Source organism: Temnothorax curvispinosus, unplaced genomic scaffold, assembly GCF_003070985.1.
Source record: "Temnothorax curvispinosus isolate PA1 unplaced genomic scaffold, ASM307098v1 QBEX01016275.1, whole genome shotgun sequence".
NCBI classification, from domain to species: domain Eukaryota; kingdom Metazoa; phylum Arthropoda; class Insecta; order Hymenoptera; family Formicidae; genus Temnothorax; species Temnothorax curvispinosus.
This window is the reverse complement of record NW_020226055.1, coordinates 43,953-68,376: the sequence shown is the minus strand read 5'-3', so window position 1 is coordinate 68,376 and position 24,424 is coordinate 43,953. Positions and strand designations below refer to the sequence as shown.

At 34.4% G+C, this 24,424-nt stretch overlaps 1 protein-coding gene across 16 annotated transcripts in view; it reads right to left on the bottom strand.

The window, feature by feature from the left end:
• The window catches only part of LOC112466493 (sodium-driven chloride bicarbonate exchanger), a 60,564-nt gene that overhangs the window by 6,683 nt on the left and 29,457 nt on the right, over window positions 1-24,424 (bottom strand). For 4 of the 16 annotated variants that reach the window (XM_025034595.1, XM_025034597.1, XM_025034594.1 and 1 more), the window contains 19 exons: window positions 23,834-23,899; window positions 21,652-21,790; window positions 21,014-21,233; window positions 20,510-20,633; window positions 19,517-19,693; window positions 17,098-17,202; window positions 14,792-14,895; window positions 14,207-14,392; window positions 10,074-10,280; window positions 9,400-9,812; window positions 9,027-9,192; window positions 8,662-8,820; window positions 8,065-8,214; window positions 7,567-7,842; window positions 6,992-7,381; window positions 6,694-6,801; window positions 6,109-6,243; window positions 2,308-2,492; window positions 1,156-1,270 (listed from right to left, as the gene is read on the bottom strand). In XM_025034595.1, the coding sequence (XP_024890363.1) occupies window positions 1,156-1,270; window positions 2,308-2,492; window positions 6,109-6,243; window positions 6,694-6,801; window positions 6,992-7,381; window positions 7,567-7,842; window positions 8,065-8,214; window positions 8,662-8,820; window positions 9,027-9,192; window positions 9,400-9,812; window positions 10,074-10,280; window positions 14,207-14,392; window positions 14,792-14,895; window positions 17,098-17,202; window positions 19,517-19,693; window positions 20,510-20,633; window positions 21,014-21,233; window positions 21,652-21,790; window positions 23,834-23,899 (3,425 nt within the window). Of the gene's footprint in view, window positions 1-1,025; window positions 1,271-1,652; window positions 1,948-2,307; window positions 2,493-6,108; window positions 6,244-6,693; window positions 6,802-6,991; window positions 7,382-7,566; window positions 7,843-8,064; window positions 8,215-8,661; window positions 8,821-9,026; window positions 9,193-9,399; window positions 9,813-10,073; window positions 10,281-14,206; window positions 14,393-14,791; window positions 14,896-17,097; window positions 17,203-18,766; window positions 18,830-19,516; window positions 19,694-20,509; window positions 20,634-21,013; window positions 21,234-21,651; window positions 21,791-23,833; window positions 23,900-24,424 lie in introns of those variants that run through there. The other 12 variants (XM_025034609.1, XR_003042150.1, XM_025034598.1 and 9 more) reach the window with 12 other exon arrangements.

The window sequence follows — 24,424 nt, the reverse complement described above, 5'->3', positions numbered from 1 at the left end:
ATAGATTAGTGACGTCGCGTCTACATAGATTAGTTGACGCGCTTTAAACACTTAAATACTTTTAAAGCGCGTCACTTACCTACATAGGTTAGTTGACGCGCTTTAAAAGTACATACTCTCTATTCTCTACTTTAAATAACTTTCCTTTCAATATATCAACAATTCACTGCTTTAAATAATTTTCCTTCGTTCATATATATACTATTTCCACATAAATATCAATTATTATTTATGTCTATTAGTACTTAAAATAACTGTTATATTTTTTAACCTTTTTTTGTTTATAACTTTTTAATGAACAATGACCGCCGGCTAAAACCTTCTGAAGGTCACTCAGGAGGGTGACCTTGACAACATATGTCAAGGTCAAGGTCATCGGTAAGGTTCGACCTTTTATGCATATTTACCTATATTTTAAAAAGTTAGTCACTTGAAACAGGAGAATAAGTAATACAAAGACGAAAAGTAAATAGATGAATTGAATTAGACCTTACTATATGTAACGTCTTTTCTCAGGTCGTTTAATTATTTCGTTGTTTAAGTTTACATTAACCACGAGCTACGTACGTAGCATTTCTAAGAACATAAGCAAGAGTTGCAAAGTTGAGTCTCATAGACGATTACATTGCTATGTGAAGAAAAAGACGTGATTAATCATAACAGACAGATTCTTATAACAATAATAAACTAAAAAAGTATTTCTTTCTTATATCTTCTCGAATACTTCGCATAATTACAATAGTATTTACCATTTGTAAATTTGTAGTAAAATAAAAACTTGCAATAAAAATTGCCACGAAATTCTGTGTAATCGTGAATTAATATTTTGTATACTTAATGTGTATTTTTAATACTTTCGTGTATTTAATATACTTAAATGCTGTTATCGCCGTCGTTACGTAATACCTAAGAGCATAATTCTCGTCTACGAAAATCCATGTTTTCTATAAGTCGTCCGCGTCATTTGCTTTTTACGTCAAGTCGACGAGGATTGTCATGCTATCCTCGTTTGTAAGTTTACTCACAGCAGCGGTGCATGGGATATGTTGCATGCCGGTATATTGGTGCTCTTGCTGTGTGACTTGCCATATAAATTGTCGGTTTTTTTGGTGATGGTGATGGTAGTTAGAATTTAGAATCATTTACGTGTGTCACCTTGATCGAGATCCCACTGTCATCCTCGTCCTCTTCGGTCATCGTCGTCAGCCTCGTCGTCTCGTCCGCCAGCAACGAGTTATCCTTCTTCGGATGCTTTTTTTGCTTTCCCACACTGCGTTAGACAATTACAAACTTAATCAGTTTTAAAAACTAGACAATATCAATTAGAAGTTGATATTCACATTAATCTTTTCTCTTTTTATTCGAAAACTATCAATATTGTAGTAATTATTAAAAAAATTTTAACAAAATTTTAATAATAGAATATTTTTTTTACGTTTTAGTCTTTTATATTTTATAAGAAAGTTTACAATATTAATATGTAATAGTAAACATTACCAAGTTTTCATAATTAAACACAAGAGGATAAGGCTAGTGAACAAAACTGGCCGTGTTTTTAATACGTGCTTGAAATTACTTTATTACAATTTAGTAATATATAATATTATAATATTAATTTATTATTAAAATAATATTGGATTCTATGTTAGAAAGCTAAATTCTACAAATGTCCCAACAAATGTCTAATCATGCTACTATTGTAATTAATCACGTTGATTTTAAATTATGCTCAAGTTCTTCAACTAAATTGACTAAGGAACGTTTGATTATAGTTTAACGATTGTCTATTTGTTTCCAGTCGTCGTAACGTTTTGATTCTATACAATCACAATACTTTACATGAACGGAATTTGCGATGAGCTTCTATAAATACATAAGTAAGGTTGTTCCATCACTGATGAATCACCAGTCTTGAAGAAGCTTTCTTGTAAAAAATTCCTTCATGTACTTTAGAAAAATCAGATATATAAATATATAAAAATATAATAAATATAAAAATATAATAAAATACAAAAATAATACGTAAAAAATATATAAGATACACAATGTTATGTAAAAAGTATTTATTATTATTACAAATAAAATAAAATAGATATAAATAGGAAGATAGCACTATAATTGTCAAATGATAAAATTAATAATCGTAAAAAGTTATTAAAAAATGACTATGTTAATTTTATCAATCGGAAGTTACTGGCAAATTTGTTGTATTTAATCAACAATTTCAATTATTCCATTTGTATGTCTTATTTTTATACATATAATTTCTGCAAAAATGCAGAAAATTGTTGAAAATTCAATACTTACTTGATTAGTGACTTTGACTGTTTCGTTTTTTCATTGCACTCGTTGACTTGTTGCCAGATACCAGTTTTGTTCACCTCCTCGCTGATATTGATACTCGCCAGTGGAATCTTCATGATGTTCCCATTTGCCAAAGAGATCTGAATATTTCCCGGGGGTCCATATTCCATCGTTTCGTTTTGATGATCCTGCAGGATGAATGAAACAAGAGTTTGAATCTCAACCTTGATGCGCGATGAATTTCTATCAGGCCATGCATAAATTCAAGCGAACTTTGCGCTGCCTTCGAATTGCTGAGAAGCAGGCGTGATACGTTGCTTGCCAGCATGTATTTCACGAGTCGGTCAATTATACGCGGCCAATAAATTGGATGTATACGAGGAAGTAATAACGATCGGTCAGAGAGGCTTCACGTAACGCTATGAATAAATTTACAAGGGTATGTGACTTGACGTGTAGATAATTCTAATTGCATAAGAGAAGAATGCACAATGGAAAAATTAGTGCGACGAGCCCGTGATGACGGTTAGAATTATGTTGGCAGTTTCGTATTACTTTTTTCAGGGAGAAAAAATAATTTTTATAAATAACAATTCTGTTCAGTCTGTTCACCTTGAGAGTTATAATCAGTACAATATTTTGTATTGTATTATCCGCACGTAACAGTAATATCAATTGATAGTGATTTATATTGATGTTTGTAAGCTTTTGAGGCGGTATTAGCGGTAATATCAAATTTGTATGTACATGAGAATAAAAATACAAATGTGCGAAGGCACATTTGGTTATTTTAACATATTTGTCAATATTCTTTTTAATAATTTAGTTATTAAACATCGTGCAATTATATTCACACGTTCGTTTTGACTCTCAACTGTAAATGTAAACTGCAATATATTCTTGCTATCGCCACGTAATTTGCCAGGAAAATAACATGCTGTTATTGCAATCAGTTTAATGACGCATGATCATCATTGAAATCGCATCTATCTCGCATAGTGCATCGTCGCGTTCGCTCACCGAAAAGTATCTTCGATTACAAACGGGCGTAGGATGTTCGCTGAATCATTCGTTTGCGAAAAGAACATGACTGTCGGCGAATATAATGCGGCGAAATGCTACGGACGTGCACTTATGGTGACGTACCGATGACAGGCGGAGGATTCGACGACTGGCATTTTTTTCGTTTGCGATTTCCGTATTGATATCTCCGTGTTTGTCCGGCTCGTGTGATTTCTTTCAGCCGCTCTCTCTCTCTTTCTCTCTCATTTTCTTTCGCTGAATCGTCACTCTCCTCCGTGAGTCATGGTGTGCTTCCGCTCAGTTATTCTGTCTTTAATTGCATTGTTAATAACGAACGCACGTTGTCGGCTCGGCTGTTACACGGTGCGACGCCTCACTTAATCGCTCGCATTAAGATAATCAAAAAAATATTATGTTCCTTTTATCTTGATATTATTCTATCGTATTTTATGCGTAAAATTATACATAATAATAATTACACCGTTTTATACATATCAAATTTGTACTTATTTTTGTTTTCATAAAGTTACAAAAAATTTTTGTTTCTTTGTTGTCATTTATTTTTGGCATAAATTAACAAGAAAAAAATTCGAAAAGTAACAATTAAATCTTTCTCAGTAATGAATTTTGCATAATAAAAATGTAATTTGTTATTTTTGCAGTTTAGCAATTATTAAGATTCTTGTACGTGTATTAAACTTGTATGTACATTATAAAAATAAAATAAAACATGCAACCCAAATAAAAACGATTGAAGCAGTACAATATAGCAAAAAGAAGAATTTTATAACACGTATAAGTAAATTTAGTATTAATTATTACAAAACATTAAGCTATATTGTTATTAAATATTATAGTGTACTTCGCGTTCTCCTTTCATCCTTGTATAATGTCATTATGAATTTTTTATTTAATAATAATTTTTTGGACAATTGGACAATCTCGACCATCTTGACTGTTGTGAGAGATAAGTAAAGCTCTCAGGCGAACATATAATAAACACATGAATCCGTTAATCGTGTTAGGAGATGTTGGAATTATAAAGAGGTTTCGTGTGTTTCGAAACAATAATGTATTTTTACATGATAAGATAAGTGAATTGTGTGTACGACGGCGCATTAAATTGATATACAAAAGTCTCGAATGGTTCACAGAGGAGGATATCAGCAACACGGCGATGTATTAAATGCAACAGATACTTCGTTTCGCCAAGTCGCGAATATCGATCGCGGTGTGTCGATCGCTACTCTCGATGAATATCTTCGTTGGTATATCATTTGGATAATAAGCAACCTACTTTCCATTTAGTAGTCGATTAACTATGAGTATATTGAAAAATTCGCAATGCAGCGAACGTATATACTCTCCCATGGTGAACTGATCATGATTTTATTACAAGCAGCCATTTGTTTGGCGTAATGTTGGAATGTATAAATTATATAGAAGAAGTGCTACATTAATTTATTTGAATGTACAAACAAAAACGGTACAATATTTCTCACCTTGCAACAATAATTTCCCTTAACTACTGTTAATGATTTGCAACGTCGTGCTTAATACGCGCGCGCGACTATGCTCGTAACTATTATACCCTTCAGAGTATTGTTCAATTTCAATTATATTACAGTGTAATAACGAAGAGAAGACTGTATTTTCTTATCTCTATCTTAAATTCGCCTAATAATATATATGTAAAACAAAGGTAATTATATATAATCCCATCAAAGTGTCACACATCGATAAAAGACACCGATAAAGATTCAAGGCGCGTGGTTCACCATTGAAGAATAATTAATAATCCGGAGCGAAGTGTTGCACAAAATAAAATTTTGGGGTAGCCGTCGATGTGTTCGCAGCGCTCGCAAAAACGATCAACACTTAACACATTACTCTAATCTCGCTACAACAACGATGCTATCGATAAAAACGTTTAAGATTGTGGTATCCAAAAGTCTACCGTGTTCAAAAATTCAACAACAATTATCATTACATTTACTTTAATACTGGTCGGTCGGTATACCACCTGGATTTGAGAATATAAGAGTTGTTTGGCACATGGTCCGAGTGGAAGACGAGAGAATGGCTTTCGAGGCCGGGATCTTGGTTCGTTGAAAAAAAATATATAGGTATATTTTACCGCGTAAATGTTCGGAGTAATATATTATTTCCAGAAAGTGGCAACAATGTATTATTTGTAGAAAATGGCAAATTTCAATTCGCGTTTCAAAAAATTTCTACGAACTGAAGACAGTCCGTGTATGCGTTTTCGGAATGCTTTATGTACCATTCTCGTCATCCTAGTGTATTCAGGCGGCTAAATGTCCTTTGCGAAAAATAAAAAAAATTTTTTGACCGCAAAAAGGAGTAAAGTGTTGTTTCGACGAAACAGTAAAAAGTGTGCGTTTTTGGCGTAGAAATTATTGGTCCGTCCGTACTTTTTTTCTTCTTTTAAATTATTAAAGGCCGAGTCTTGGCATTCTTAAATTATCCGGCGTATGTATAATTATGCGCTTTAAATTAAATTATATTCTAGCCTCGTATTCGGAGATCCTATATCTTTACTCGAATCTGTTCCGCGCAGCGACGAAAAAAACTAATTCGTTTTAGGTGACATTCGTCCGATCATTCGTCGTAGTATACATCGTTCCTTCTGCAAAGGGCGGATTCCCCAAAATCGGAGAGAGTTATGGTGACCACGGGGCGAGCATTCGCCACGCGATCACCGTCTATATGCTATTTGCGACAGGTGATGGCGTTTAATATTCGTGTCGCGGTGCTAACCTCGCCGTTCTCCAGCTTACGAAGTTCTTCGGCGTGTTTCTTGCTCGGTTCCGGCATTATGTCGTCGAGTATTTTCAACTCGCGTTGCGTAAACATGAAATCCAGGGATTTGCGTATGCCGATCATTACCACGAGCTGCAAAATTTTACACAAAAATTATAATAAATTATAATTATAATATCCTTGAAAAAATATGTCACTTTGTTTTCCCAAAATACGTCAATTCTGAGATTAATTAACTTTCGGCTTTACGACCATTACAATGAAAATTTAATATTACGTCTAATTATGTGTGAGATAATTTTATTGAGAAACATATCTACTGATTTTTTAAGTAAAGTTATAATCTTCACATATTAATGATTTAATTTAATTTGTAAATAATTTATTATATTAAATAAGGCAATTGATTGATTTTTTGTAGAATTTTTTTGCAAATATCTTAAAAGGAACAATTTTATACTTCCGTTTTAATGTAAATCGTAATTTTTATATTCATCAAATCCAAATTAATAGTTCAAGAAAGTTACAAATGTTATTAAATTATAAATAACTCGTCGAGGGATTTTTAGATTAATTACTCACCATTAAAGGAAACAAAATAGAAGTATGGCTGAAGGATTTTATGAGCCACAGGCAGGCGAGGCAAGTAAGCTGAATCGCAGTGAACATGTGTACGCGTTTCAACGGCACCTAAAGATACAGACTTGCTTCAAATATTGGAAATACGATAGCTTCAGAACAATAAAAATTATATAAAATTAAAAAAAAAGTTTTGAAATATTTATTATAGGTAATATATTTTATTTCCCACAAAAAATTTAGAATAAATGCGTTTTGAAACTACTTTGAAGATAGCAAGGCATCGGAATTATTTGCTTACCTGACGAAGAAACATATAGTCCGGCTGATATTTAACCGGCATCAACATTATCAGAATCCTATCGAAGAATTGAAGACCCTTCAGCGAAGCGACGCCCATGTACAAGAAGACACCGAACAGCACCGGCATCGGTATGTTCCTCAGCATCGGTGTTAGGAGCACCGAGCATCCAATCATTAGGAAAATCAGTATGTGAGTAACTCTCTGCTCGCGGACACCTAAAAAATGCGGCTTCTCTCCCGGCGCGGCGCACTCGGACTCCAACTTCAACGAATTCACGTGATTTATGGAGAGGACTGTCGCTGCGACGAACCATGGAAGTCCCATCACCGAGCATATCTCGATCAGGATCGCCAGGACAAAGAGGTCCAGGTGATACCCGCATCCTTTCTGGAAAAGCATCAATAAAATCATTGGTATAAATGTTTATTGCTGAGTTATTGTAAACTATTAATCACTGTAATTATGAAGCAGTGTACTCTTTTTCGCATTCAAAGCATGTGACATTCGTTGACGAGAATAGATAAAGCCGTAACCGCTGAGATACCGTAACCGGTGAAGCATCAAGTGCTCACCTTCAACTTGTTCTCTTTTCTATTAACAATAACAGCCGTGATTTGCTGATCCATGAAGATCAATATAGTGCCCAGTAAAGCGGGGAGACATGCCCCGACAGCACTCCACCACGGATTCCTTTGAAAAGGCCAGATTATCCATCCTCGTCCGTCCAATGTTGGCTTGAACTCCGCCGGCACTTCCAATTTCGGCGTTGGAATGCCCACGAAATGATCCAATGTACTCATAGAGAATATCGCGATTATTACTGCAAAATCGCTCACCACTTGTCTCACCTAAAGGAACATAGGAATATCAATAAAGAGAATTGCGTGATAGATATAAGATACAATAAGATTTCCTAAATTATTGAGTTCTTAATAAAAATAAAAAGATATTTATAATATATCTTTATTGAATATAACAATTTTACGAGTAGCAGTCTTATGACTTCATCAATCTTTATCCCCAAGGAAAATAAAATTAGTCTTGTACCTTCTCCTTTAATTAAAGCATACCTTTGAGGGAAAGAATAAAGCGTTCTTGAAATCCTTGAGCTCTACCGATAGCAAGAACGTGCCCATGAATAGGATAATTGACATAAGGAACACGTTGGGTACATAATGCGGTATGTTGCAGCCATCTCCCACCATAGTGCCATTGTAATTCTGAAAGGAGCAATAACGAATACGGCATGAAGCGAATTGGATTGCAAGATCACATTTTCTTGCAAATTCAGGACAACACCTAGTAATCTAGTTAATATAGTTTGCTTCTCTGTAATTTCTCAAGAAGATATAAGAAGAAACAAGAAGTATAGATACGCGTGTTTGAGTGTTGCGATTGAGCGTAATGATAGGTTTGTGTACTCGATGTTTCTTATCAAACACGTGAAAGTGATTCGCGAGTTGATATTCAAATAGGGATTGCAATTTTTGTTATGACACGAGATTGTATGAATAGTTAAATAAAAGTTGCTTTGATAATCTCATAATATAGCCATATATTGATGCGCTTTAGTGAAATCCAGATCTCGAGGTGTGTGCAACCGTTTATTGTCTTCTTAATTGTAAGTAATTGTCGCATTCTTGATTTCTCGCGTATTATATCATTACCTCGCAAGCTGTTTTATCCAATGTCGTCCAATTCATATTGTCATAACTGGATGGCAGACTGGTATTCGGTGGTTTGCACCAGCACTCGTAGTCTAGTGTTCCGCTAGGATAGCTGTTTAAGGGATATTTCTTGCCGATCGACAGCACATTTTCGATAGCCTAGAATGTACTGATACACTTAACATATATAGAAATATTAAATAGGTAACAATATTAAAAATATCAAAAACTCGATCTATGTTAAATATATGTTATTATCAAATAATACGTTTTTTAAAACGCTAAACGATGAAAAGAATTGATAGAAAAACTTAATAAATTCACTAGGTATACATCTTGCTGGACAACAGTACGAATTTTCTTACCTTATAGATAAAAATGAAGGCGATGAGGGTGGCAAAATTTTCCTCCGTAAATCGAGTGATATAACAAACGCAAGCACTTGCGTCCAGAGCCACGAGGATCATCAGAATCACGGCGATCCATGTACCGATCCAGAAACGGAATGACATGTAATCCCAATCAACCTTCCTGCAAAAAGAATAACGATCTAATTAGATTATCTTGAAGAAAGAAAATGTTAATAAATGTCTATAGCAAGAATGAATATTTTATACGCTTGTCAACTTTAGCTTCATAAAGTTACAATATAAAGACTCCTAATTACAGAAAGCAGTCTAGAAAAAATGTTGCTATAGAAGCTGGTTAAAACGCAGATAGATTTTTATCGAGACTCACTTGCAAAATTCGTAGACGATCGTCTCGAAAACCAGCACCGGACCCGTGGAACCGAGTATAGTCAATGGCTGACCAGAGAAAAATCCATATCCTATGCCGCAGACGAAACCAGAAACCAACGATTCCATAGCGGCCATATTCTTGCCGGTTGCTTCGCTGAGGAGACCGCCGAAAGTAATAATGGGCGACAAGCAGGCGAAATATAGGAAAATGAAAGACGCGACGCATTGAAGCGCGAGGGCTTCCTTGAAGTCGGAAACGTAAAACGGAGCTTTCCTCTTAACGTCGTTGATCAGACCGCCGAACAGTCTACCGGATCTGGAAAGGCCGGATTCCTCCCTTAGCTTTTGTTCGTCAGCTTCCTCATCGAACTCTTCCTTAGGCTTTTCCTCCTTGGGCCTCTTTCTGACTTCCTGAGAACGGCAAACCAAGCTGCGATTGAAGTGGCGAATACTTTCTAAACTTAATATATTTTAAAACAAGACATTAAAATCGATATAATTTTGATGATTTTTAATTAACTATGGATATACACAAAAAGAGAATTTTACTTGTCACGTGCTTTCGTGATCGCCGATAAAGATAGAGATTATTTTCGCTCATTTACGTAATATCGAGATCCGATCTCATAAAAATTATATCGCTTTCGATTCCTATTATAAGACTATCCTCACCTGCGACGGTATAGCGGCTGGCGGTTCTATTCTAATTGCGGGATCCCATTCACCGGGTGGTAATACCGTCACGGCGTCTAGGAACTCGTCAATACCAGCTAAGAGATGATTTCTATTTTTTGCTTTGTAAGCCACGTCGTGGAAGACTTCGTCGGACATCAAAGTCGCCATGGCTCGACCGATCTCGTGAAAACCCGAAATCCCACCCTAAAAGCAACCCGCAATGCGGAGTATTATATAACTTTGTCGTATTGTCCAATGTTTAGGAATTATATCAATTATATAAATGCTGATATATTTGTATGTATCGTTTTATATAATTTTAATATCGTTATTTTTTTCATATACTCTTTTCAGATATCTTTCATCGTACTTTACTTTAACGATTTATTTTGAATATTTCGAAATTATAATAACGTCATAAAATGGCGCATTAACTATTAACTTAAGGTAATTATTGCATAACTTATTGCGAACAATTACTTAATACAGAATAACGTAAGATGAGGTGATAAGCGAAGGCTTTGTAAAAACTTGTGAGATTATCAGCCACGTGTAACGCACGAAAATAAACTAGTGTCCCTGTTTATCGATAAATATTTTTTATCGCAGAGAGATTATATAGAGTCTAAGAACTGATGACGTAAGCAATTCATTTTTAAAAAGAAAAACGTCATTAAAATTCGATTTAATGCTAATGGATTTATACAGAATAGTTTCTTATGTATACGTGCGTAAAAATGATATAAATAGTTTATATAATAATGAGATTATTAGATAGACTGATATTACTTTAATTAAACTGCATACTTGTGAATCAGTTAAAAGATATAATAATAGTCTTTAAATAATTTTGATATTTAAATATTATTTCAGGATTAAATTTTTTGTAATATTAATTAACACTTTTCCAAAATTTGTTTATAAATTTTCATAATTTTTTTATTATTATTAGAATGATAACAGTATTTAAATTTAAAAATGGACATGCCTAATGAAAAGAACCATTTGTGAAGAGTGACGTTAAATGTTAAAATACAATAAGCTCGCAATTGCATACTTAAATTGTATTCGTGTGAAAAAAAAACTCTTTGTTACTTTACGTATAGATCCCTCGAGACAATAGTCAGCAGACGCAATCAGCATGCATGACTGCTTATTAAAGGTTTAATTGTCCCGTTGTGAGGCAGTGATGGCCTTCTCAAATCTTAAATTGATATTTAGATAGATGTGCATACACATAAATGCGAAGAGAGGACCTTGCGCAAGTGGTTCCGAAGCGATTCGAACTAGATACATTCTTTTTTTAGATCTCACTTGTTCGAGATTAAATATAGAAAATGATTGCCCGTGATAAGTCGTTGATATTACTGGAATAGCCGAATGGTAGAGATATTGATTTATATTATATTGTGCAGATAATTGACGATTCAAAGCGACGTACTTCAAATAATTCGTTAATAATTACTGCCGCATTTATATATAAATATAGGTATAGCAATTTTATTTCAGAGAATTTCCACTATAGTTAGGAATTCCAATTTATTGCGTTATGTTGATTCTGTTGTTCTAATATTTCGAACAACGTGAAAATATCCGCATATGTCATACTTTTTTACATTTTTCGAACTTTTTTTTAATATAATAATCTCCTTAGGAATCATCCGACACTTTCAAATGCATATAGCGTTCCGAAAAAACGAATTATTAATTTTTTGAAAGAAACAAAAATAGTAAAAAGCTTGTTTTTTTTTTTGCTATAAAAAGATATTTGCCTTTAATCTTCAATTGCAACTCAATTTACGGATTTCAATTTATCTAAATAAAAAAAAATTTGCCAATATAATAAAAATCAAACGGGCACAGTAACAACTGTGTTGCAACCAATTGCAGCACAGTTGTTACTGTACCCGTTTGATTTTTATTATATTGGCAATTTTTTTCTAATTTTATTATGTTCTTCAATCTTCTCTACCCCTATTTCATATATAAATCTTTAAAATTTGGTTGATTAGTTCTTGAGTTACATAGAGAAATAATTATTTTTATCAAAAAAATTTTTGTTGATTTAATAAAGCCGGAAGATTGTATGTTGCCTAGCAGATGATTTGATTGGCTTAACAAAATATTTGTACAAAATATTTTGTTCTTTTGTTCTTTTTGACTATTTTGTTTGTTGACTATATTGATTTGTTCTTTTTAACTAAATATTTTATACTATCAATTATACATAATATAACATTAACTAAATATTTCTTTGAATAAATTTACTATTTTTAAAAACGTTAATGTTCTTGGTTCAACAAAATTATTTTATTGAGTTAACAAAATTGATCATTAACTTGAAAAAAAATGATTTTGTATGATACCATTTTCAGAATTAAATTATTTCATTTTGTTCAAATAATAGACGTGTACTTAATTCAATAAAATAAATAATTGGATCAATAAATTAAAAAATCAACAAAATTGTTTTGTTGATTTAATAAAACCGGAAGATTGTATGTTGCCAAGCAAAATGGTTTTGTTGATTCAACAAAATTTTTCCCTCAGTATACGTAAGAATTTGCTAGGAATACGTACATACATATTATAGAAACCAGAATACATGTGTAACTTATACTCTATTTAGGCATAAATCGGTATCCCCGGATCGACGACAAATTCATGTCAATATGGGATCCTCTCAGTGTTAAGTATATATAAATTTCTTGAAGACATCGGTAACCCCTTCCCCGATTCTCGCCAAAGTAAATGCCAACCTTTCTTTGATGATATTCTATATAAGATTACATGTGTAACTTTACTTTTTTTTTTTTAGACATAAATCGGTAACCCTTTCAACGATTGACGCCAAATTCAATACCCAACCTTCCTTTGATGACACTTTATCCATAAAAACAAATTTCAGCTTGATATCACAAAATTTACGGAAATTAGAGCAATCACGGAGATTTGTTAAGATAGAAATTGGTAACTCCTCTTGGAGACTTGAGAGACTTTAGAGAGAAAATGGGACTCTATAAGCTATCAAATGACACCTTATTTATTATTCTATGATTATTAGTTTCGAAGATATAAACATTCAAAATGTGACATGTTTTCTTTAAATCTGTGCTCCTGGATTTACCCCCGCCCTACTTACTATCGACAAAGACGTAGTTCTACGTCAAAAGGGAAACAGAGTTGTATCTATGGTAAATCTGCAAAAATGTTCTAGTTAAAAATATCAAGAAAAAAAGATTTGTACGTAAGATAAATAAATATTGACATTATTTATGTCACAGACATTATTGTTTCAGAGTTGACATAAAATTGTGTTTCAAGATAAAATAATAATCAGCGCGTGCTTTAAAAACGACGTAAAACCAAAGTATAAAATTCACAAAAATTATTAGTAGGCATAAAAAATTGCGTTTGATGACCGAAATTGCTAATATTTACATATATTCCCTTGTATATATACTTATTCTCTTATATACACATCGATGATTGTATACTTATTTTAAAAAGATTTACAAATACTGGAATTACAGAACACACAAAAGACATTTTTTATCGTTTTCTTATATATGGGACGTGCTGATTAAAATGTAGTCATAGGTACATGTGGGTGGTAAAGTCTCCTTTCATCACAACAATTTCTGCAAATCTACACGGAGACAATTTTTTATTATATTTTACCCTTAAATTCACTACAAACTTGGGACAACTTGACAACCAAGGAATTTTTAAAATATACATTAAGAGATATTTTACAAACAACGTTATAAAAATTACCGAGCAGATTGATATATAAGTTTTGAAAAATTATTGAAATTTCCTAGATATATTTTAGTAAAATTAATCAAACATATTTTATATTTTAATGTAATAGATATTAATATTTTTTATTATGGTGGATATTAATCAGAATAGCTCACATAAAATTCTTGATGGTACATGTTGTCTCACAACTACCATGATTTTAGGGTAAATTTTAAGAGAAAATTCTCTCCGTGTAGATAATGAATCTAGATAATGGATGAATCTCAATGAAATGGTGCTTGAAGCAAATCGCGACGTTTATAACTTATTTTCAACTACTCATTTTCCGCATTTAATCCGACCTCTACGTAATCGCGATAACTTACTATGGGCCCCAGGAGAACAAAGATGAACCTCGTCGGAACAGGAACTTCTGTCAGGTCCCCCATTATTCCAGCCTGGCTTAACCGAATGAATGCGGACAAAGTCTTGTCGAGAAAATCGACCTCACCCACCAGTATGTTGCTTGCTTCGGCGCCGGGTGGTATCTTCCTCATAAAGTGCGTATTACCCTAATGAGAAAGTGAAGTTGAAGTTTCTCGGATAAAGCTGCCCACGATACGAAATATCAATTTCGACATTAAAGGAGAAGGATTTAAATAAAGCCTGTTTAGCAAAGATATTGCTAGGAAAATTAAACGAGTTTCGCTTGTCCAATATTAAAACTATTGGAAGATAATTATAGGCCAATGATTATAACAATTATGTTGAGCTTTTGTGAAAGTAATCCGTATATAGTGCGTGCGTAGCCACATTGTATAGATTTACTTTTAATTGTATTCACGATAATTCAAAGATATCCGGTAATTATAATTTGAGCTACAAACGTTCATCATATTATGCCGTCACCGTAATGTACTAAACTAGAAGGATCTAATTTCTCAAGGATCTCGGGTAATGTATTTACAAACCTTGTGATTAGCGTCTCCGTTCTCCAAAGCGGAGGAGCTGTGATTTCTGCAGATAGACACGCTGCTAGGGCTCCGGTCCATGCCGTTGCTGCCCGGTTCTTGGCCTGAAAGAGATCTAGCTTACTGCCTACTGCATTTTTACGCGCGACTTGAGTAACAAGCTCTGTCAGTAGCATGCAATGAGGAAAATGATGGCTCTCGGGATCCGCCCGTGCGTCATTAATCCTCCGAGGTGCGCGCACGAAGCAGATTGCAATTTCGTGCAGCTCGAATTTCACACTCCGTGTTATTCGCGCAAATTCGCTTTTGCAATTAGAACAGTACGTCCCGCTTTAAGGCAGTCTGTCGCAGCATTGTAAAGGTCGAACGCGCCCTTATCTCGCAGGAAAGTCACTGATCACACCCCTTCGGAAACTCATGAATTTTCTCGCGGCTAATTCGAGTGGTATGCTTGCAAAATAATAAGAAGGCGGCGAAGTGTGCGAAGAAAATTTTCAAAAAGTTGTTGATTTATATTTACAAGCGCGAAATTTATTTATAAACTTAAGACAAACCTTTTGTTTCGGCAGAATTAACGCGAGTTTTAAAAAATATGATATAAAACTGACTTCTATCACAAATTATGATGCGGTAATAATAATAACTATATTTATTGTAAACAAATACTAATTCGCATATAAAACCATTCAGAGAACAAGCAGATTATTCAAGATTTGTTCTTAAAAAATCAAGAAGTAAAAACTCCATTCTATGATAAATAAAACTAATAGAATATTTATAGATGTTTTTAACAACGTATAAATATCAATAATTTGTAAAATAGAATAATATAGAATAATAAAAAAAAAATATTCTTTATTTTTATAATGACGAATGATTAATAATTCAATATTCAGTATTTTATCTTATTTACAGCATAATGTTGCAATTTTACATTATCTCTAAGTTTCGTAAATTAAACACGCTATCTCGCGAAACAAATTAACTCAAATTGTCAAATTCTCGTTAAAAAGACAGTTAAACCTGTCATGCATGAGTAGCTATTTAATTACTGATAGCTATTTAATTATCTGATGGAAATCAAGCGTAATTGAAAAACAGATATAATCAATATTATAAAATGCGGACAGATTTTAAGATTATATTGAACTGATATATTGGTTACGCGATAACCAGTCACATTAATTTATTAATAATTATTTCTGAATCTTCTTTTTTTTATATCATAGCGCATATATAATCGATATCGACCGACTTATTCGATTAAACGAATCAAATAAACTTTGTTTAATCGAACCTCGCGCCATTACTTAAAGTAGCACTTGACCTTTTTACGCCAAATGTCAAGGACGATCACTAGCATCGCTTTGCAAAGATAACCCTATCGTAAATTTCTCCAATAGTCTTATCGCCCCAGGTAATACTAACTTTCTCTATATATTTGCAGTTTAATATCCCTCTAACTGTCCTTCGCGAATAGAATGCTTAATAATATTTGATCAAACATTCTTTGATTACATATAGTATCTAATAATTAACGAGAAAGACTTTATTTTTATATTCGACAACGTTTGGCTAATGTCGTGACAATTCGACCATTGGTTTTGGTCAGATTAATCGTCAAGACCATATGGTCGAATTTAATTAAATGAGTTGCTTATATATAAGTATCAAAGATTACTTCAATTTAAAAAGACCAAAACCCATGGTCGAAAAAGTCTTGACGATTAATCTGACCAAAACCAATGGTCGAATTGTCACGACATTAGCCAAACGTTGTCGAATATAAAAATAGAGTCTTTCTCGTTAATTAATCATTGGCGAAACGAATACATAATATGATTTTCTCTAATAATTAAATTTAATGCGTCTATTTTCTTCTACAAAGTTTTTTAAGTTAAATTCTTGAAGAATTTCTAACAAGTGTTTAATAAATAAATACTTTTATATCATTAATTTCTATATCTAATCTAAAATCAAATCCAATTTTACGAAATGGCAAGAGGCTTAATGACGTCTGGCGCTATTTGCAAGTCAGCCACCGTTATCCGCAGTACGGTAAGGACTCTTCGGTAATTTCTCGCGAGCGAAAATGAAGTTTGTTAAGCCTTTCAGCGTTCCGATGACAATCCGTCCCGATCTCGAACAACGGTTTCTCATTTGTCGCGCACGTCAACGGCATGGATAATAATTGCTACTGCAGATTAATCTACGTATACGTGTGCGGAACTTCACTACGGATTAATGCGGCTCGCGAGTGTGAAGGTGTGTATAAGTAGAGAAGCAAGCACAGAAAAGCGGTTTACCGGGATTGCCGGGTATCGCAAGGAAGCGGCTACCAGCATTCAGCGCTGCTCCACTGCCCTGACTTGTTGCGCCGGCGATCGCCGGAGCGGAATTCGATTCCTCCACTAAAAATGAGCATGAAACACAACACCAGGATCGCATGTTATTTACAGAGGAAGATGCGAGAAGGAATAAAGGATCCGCCGTACTAAATCGCGATCGCTTTGATTTCGGAAATCGTTTGAAATGTATAACAAACCTATTAATTTACACACATATCGTCGGTTTTCGATTGCATTTCTCATCGCGGATATAACCCTTTGACAATAACGGGACAAATTATGAATCGAAATTAAAAGCAGCCGCCTCGTTTATATCAGCGTTTCAATCTCGATCTGAAAATTTAATCCGAGAAGAAATTGTTGCGTGCGAACAAACAGTCTGGTTCCGGAATATTCCGTGTACACGTGCTGATTACAATGTTACCGCGGGGAGAAAATTATACATGCAATTGTTTCTGCAATTTTTATGTGGAAAAATCCCGCGCAAAACGCCAGGTACATTACAAAAATTATTTATTTATTTCCGCTTCTTCGCAGGTTACGAGGAGAATGGACTACGTTAGTAAGGATACTGAAAAGAGATTAGTCGATTATAACACTGAGAACTAGAAATGCTCAATAGTAATGAATATACAGTAGACAGGGTTTACATCGAGTTACGTGCACCTAGAAAGATCACATAGAAAGATCCATGCCTCATGATCGGAATCATAAACGTTGTCCTACGTTGTCAACGAAGGGACGTGCATGTTGATCAATGGATAATGAGACCGCAAAACGCACGATAAATTGCAGTAACGACACGTACGATAGGAAGTACACCCGTCATTTGCAAACGCATTTAAATTCTCCGTCGTGTTCTCGTCGTACATTTAATATCGCTGTCTGATGTTATTTGCCTACACTGAAGGGATGATATTCAATATCAACGGAAGACGATAATTAGACAGCCACATTTAATGCAAATGAGAATACAGATCATGTTGAGTAACCGTAATCCACTTCTCGTATTGACCGCATTAACCACCGTAATCAATTTCAGTGAGTATTGAGAGCGACCAAGATGTATCTAGTATTCAAGAGGTAGAATCAAGCACAGTAGTCACGGCTAGAATAGGTCAGACGCGTTATCTATCACAGTGTCGTTGACATTTACGCTCTCGATAAGGACACGTATTTATGGAAGGTAACATTTTCTCGTAGATGATAATGTCTGACTATTTATATCAACGCTGTATAAAAAAAAATTCAAAAATTGTTCTGAATCTCGAAATTTTGAATTTCTACGCGACATAAATTTTGCCAGATTGTTCGGGATTCTCGGTTCACACACTCGGTTCACACAGAGAAATGTTAGATGATGCTGTGTCCTTATAATTGAAATTCTTGTGCATTACAATAAAACAATTACAATTCCATCGAGATAGCTGAAATAATAGGAGGCAGGATCGACAAGAGACCGGAATATGAGTTTCGCCGCGCGTCGATCACGAGCTTACGTGATGAGACACGTGAAAGACGACAGAGAAGAGACTTTAGTATAGACGAAAGATAATATAATAAGTGAGAAGTAGAATTTTGTGCAGATTCGTAATAGAATCGAGTGTAAACCATCTGGCAAGCTAACCTTTTAGCGGACACATCGCGAACCACGTCGTGAATCCCACCACGTGGGGTATGCCAAATTCGTCTGACAAAAGAAAAGAAACGATGGTAAGTTACAAATTTTCGACCGGCTTGAGCTCCGGAGCACACGAAGAGAGGTGACTCGATGAGAGCGATGAGCAGTCTCGATGACGCTGATTGTATTTCACATTGACAATCAATTAGCAAGACAATCACCAAGAAACATCAGGCAGTTGGGGAATGACCATGATCGGCTTGTAAATCCAACGGATCGCGGACGGATCCAGCGACAATCGAGATTGTCTTGATCCTCGCTTGATCGGCACGCACTATGACACACAATCCAATGATACCAAGTTATAGCTAAACGTATCGCTTGCCTCCCAAATTCAGAATCACAAATTGTCGTTTTTAAAATTTTATTCTAAAATACCAATGTTGAAATTTTGTCCTCAATACACTTAACTGAAATAAACTTTCTAACAATTGTACTTTCTTGTTGGCATATCAAGTTCTAAGCCGCAAACCTAATCGATTAGGTTCAAATTACAAATCTCTCAGAATCGAAGTTGCGGAACTAAACTCGCGAATGCTTTTAATCCCGGCAGCGATAAAAGGTAGAATTTGCGAAGCGATCGATACACGCATGTTGTAGTTGTTAGTGGGTTGTTCCATTTGGGGTGTGGTTAGAAAAGCGACGAAAGCACCGCAATCCAAGGCTGCTTAGCGGATGAACTGGCCTAAGTTGTACCTGGAACCAGAAGGTACGGCCCTTTGAGGTCTTTCGCCTCTTTCGACAGCTGTGCCGTGTTCGAATTCGGGCAGCTGCTGCTGCGGGCGACGGACGGCATGTAAGTGTCCTTCGGTTCACGACGCTCCTGCAAATCTGACGTCAACAAGGCATGCATACCACATGAACAGTCGCAATCTGAAAATGTCGATTGTGTCGTACGTGTTTTAACAAAGTTTAGCACACCCTAAGATCCATGGACCCGACCATTTCGTCTCCGCCACCGTCATCCGGGTGGTCTTCAACGAAAATGCAGGTAAAAATAAAAACAAAATTGGATTAGAAATTAAGATAAAATTAAATTAAATCAACTTAAATTATAACAGACTCTTAATGATCCGCGATATCAAAGATTAATAAAAGAAAAGTAATCTGCAAAATAAAAATTAAGATCAGTTTAAAAAATCGACCTTAATTTAATCTCAAATTTATTATTATTATTATTATTATTATTATTATTATTGTTATTTATCTATTAAACATTATTTCGGATCATTACGAGCATAGTAAATAATAAATTAAATATATTAGCAATTATTAATTTAAATAATAATAAAAGTAAAATAATAATGTTATGACAAGATATAGGGATTTTGTTTTGTCTAAGAACTAATAATTATTAATTATAATGTTTATTATATTATTTACTATATGTATAATAAATTTATTAACCAAAAAATAAAGCATAATTTAGAAAAAATGACAAATTAAATATAAATATAAAATAAAAAGGAATAAGGAAAAGCGCACGCACGTTGAGCACGAGCACGTTAGGTAGGCAAATGGGATGGTGCTAATCACGCTGAGACAATCTGTGTTTTTTGAGCTTCCATATGCCTGACATTACAAGTTATTATGTACACTATATGTGTATGTGTGTGTGTGTGGAACCATCGGCAACCTGTCAAAAAGTAATTTACCGATATTGAGACGAGAAAGTAACGTGAAACTTACTCTTCGAGGAGGAATGGTTGCGTCCTATCTCAGCTAACGACCTTATGATCGGTAACTTCGACATGTTATTGTCTTTGCGTCTTTCGTGTTGGTGCCGATGTCGGACGAGAAGGGCTTCTCTCACCTGAAATGATATTAATACGCCGTCTGATCGATTGGTTAGAGGTGTGCACGTGTGTGGCTGATGTGCCGAAGTATTGATTCAAAAAAACAGAAATATCAAGAATAAATATAGAATTGTAAATCTAAACCTTTTAGCTCTCATTAAATATCGATAACGGGTTTTCGACAATGACATTGCTATCTTTGTAACCAATAAGTTAGCTCCCTTTTTAACGAGACACATGAATGAACTTTTTATACATGCATACGTTATCTATATCAATGACAAAATGTGAGGATTATAAATGTATTTGTGGTCTATCTAAAGATATCGCGATAAAACTTTGAAGAACAGGTATCAGAATGACGTTTCTTCACGTACCTACTTGGCTATATTCTTACCTTCTCTCGCAATTCGACCGACAGTACTCCTTTATTGATCATATTATCGAGAACAAGATCAGCTATCTGTTCTAAGCTGCCCGCCTCCATATCAAGCATGACGGTCCCGTTTAAAAGGAGGCTCCTTAACTCGAAGAGTGAGTGCAGTGATAAAGTGGCAACATGAGGTTTGCTCCACCTATTGCCACCTTCCTCGACGTCTTCCTCGAACTTGATCCATCTGCGTATATTATATTTATGTATAATATTTGCGTATATACGATTTATAAAAATACTTGCTATTTTATTTTAAAGATTAAAAGTTTTAAGCTCTTTTAATCTTTTTTAAGTCTTAAATGAATCCAAAATACTTTAATTTGCATTTAAAAGATTATTATTACAATATTTTATTTCTGTATTTCCTGTATCACTGATATTTTTGTTTAATTATTTATTTCGATATATTCAAAAGATTAAAATTGTTTGTATTGTAATATGTATTTTTCCACATCATTGTATTGCATATATAATTAAACATCATTTTAATTGTAAAAATATTATATACCGTTGTAAAACGACGATGCGTAACATCAATGCGCAAACATATTCCTGCATTTTAAAAAGTTAAAATCGAGGTGGAGTTGCAACTCGACCTTTACCTCGCTGTTTCTTTCCATTCCATTTCGTCGCCATCCTTGATAAGCTCCTCCATCTCCGAGAAAAGCGGATGCGATTCGTGCGCATCGTCACCGACTTCCTCGCCAAGGATGAACTGTACTCTCTGGGCTGGCGGAGTGACTAAACAATTGTGCAATAAGGCATGAATCGCCGATCTTAAAGTCGCATTCGGCAGACAAAGATATGCGAGAGTATGTACAATATTTATACAGAGAGAGAGAGCATACATTTATCAGAATATATACGCTAAGTATAATAAGATATAACAGATGAGAGATTTGTTTAAAATGATATCGCTTGCGAAATGTTTAGCTAAATGCGATTGAAAGAGTTGACAAATACAAAATACATACAATATTAATAGATATTATAACGGTATAGACATTCTGGCCTCAATTTTTCATTATGTACATTGTTCGTCATCAGATAGAGATTGAGACAACTTTTACGAGAACTTATAAATTAGAGATAAACAAATAAATCCTTAAGACGATATCGGCTATTCTTGTTTACGTGCAAAACGGTATGCAAGCAAGTAAACTATTCAAGTTTCCATGAACATGCCATGTTGCATTTTATTCTCTGCGCATTTCAGCGAATGAATGTAATCCAGAAAGAAACATTGCATAGCATATATAAAAGAAAAATTAGATTTTTTCTAGTAAAATATTAGCAGAGAGACAAGATAAATTCTTATATGTCCAAAAGACTATGAGAATGATCAAATGAAGAAACAAAGTTTGGCGAGGACCGAGGGATGTCAGCACAAAAGTGCCCGACATTATTTGATGTCAACGAAACTTATATAATGTAAAAAGGGGACAGAATTTCGTTTCCGAAACGTCCCCTAAGCACAACTGCGTCGATTTCAAAGCTTCGAGTGAAAGGAAGACGTTGACGTTGATCGATCGACCGACAAATAGCGTAAAATATATATGTATGTGTATATGAACATATGTATACGCCATGATAGATGACGCATGCACATTAGAAAGATTTTTTTCAGAGAACACATAGAAAGCAGAGCAAAAAAAGTATAGAAATCTTCTAATTAAAACGATTGTGTAACCAGTTGTGTAATGTAAGTTACATAACTAGAGTTGGGTAAAATACTATTTTATAAAATAAATTGCAAGGGAAAAGGCTATCCCATAGCCCTGACCTGTTCTATTACTATCGCCGATGTAAAGAAGACTTTAAGGTCAATCAATTATTATACTGACCTATGAGATCTATCACAGGATTATTTAAAGCGTAATTTATACATAAATATTTTTCTTAATGTGATATGATTTTTAAACGTTACATTTATTTCAATAATATTTGTAAATAATTTTGTATCCCAATTTCAAAATGTTCCAAATACGAGAATGCGAATGTATTATATAATTGAATTACAAATCCCCGAGGCAGCTCCATTATTTCACGGTAATTTTGTCATAAAATGCTAAAAGTACCCAATCGTCATGGACGATGTATTTACTTGTGTATTCTCGCATGCGGTAAATTTTTCATCGACCGTGGTTACACCTCGCGAACGTGGAAATAGCGTTCTTACCCTTCTCTGGAATTTTGTATTGTGTTGTATCGTGCGTCGCCAAAATTTCGATACCGTTCGTACATCCTACAAATCTAAATATTTAACGCAACCGGCGTGTTGCGTAACCGGGACTTTATACCTTGGTATACATAATTCGTGCTGGACACGTGCGGAGAGTTTGTAAATCCACACACACGTTGCAACGCATGACGAGGTACTTAGGCACAAATGCGTTCGCCACATCAAATACAATCGCATTTATGTAACGATAATCAACGAATCAAGGCAATGTCTGTTGCGATATACAAGCTACTTGCTTCTGATAAACGTAGACGCACGTGACGCGATTATCGCGGACACCTGACATCATGTCAAAACATTCCGTTACGTTAGGCTTAAAATCTGATCGAGATTATTACTTTCGCGGTATGTGATCTCAGCGAAAGCATCATGCACCGCCGACTTAATCTCTCGTGCGCAAATCGCAGCAAACACGTGAGATTTTCAGCAAGGAAACTTGTATATATAGGATTCATATTGCATTGTAGGATGCAAAAACGATCTCGTGTTAAATATTTGCATCACATAAAAGAGTCTCATATGTATGCATAAGGGTGGCTTACATATCATCTCGCCGGCGGGGTCGCAGATGCTAGCGAGACGACCCCTGCGCGCCATCAACAATTGTCCTGCAATGTCAACGGTGTTACCGTGTCATTCGCGCGGACTAAAGAAATGCTGATGAAAATAATTTTTGTAGGAAGTTTGTTATATTTTTTTTAAATTACTGACATACAAAATGAGCAGATTTAGAATCAATAATTATGCTTCCAATTCAATTGTGAAAAATAAAAATCCTTTCATTTTTTTATAAAGAAAAAATTATTTAATTATCTTTATAATTATTACTTGATGTGATAAAACGTGTTACTGACTATCATGTGTGTTCTATTAGATAGCACAAGAATTGTGGTATTGATTCAACCGTTTGTGATGAAGACCATCTTAATCACTTATTGTTAGTTTTGACATATACACGATGTTTGGTAAAGTCAAGATCGGATATTTATGATGAAAGATTTTGACGACGTATTGATTAACCGTACCTTAAAGATTTCCTATCACCGATACAAGTAAGAAATGTACACACATTACAGAAATTCAACTTATTTACTTTGATTTCCTAACTAGTTTACGTCAGATTCTTGTAACGC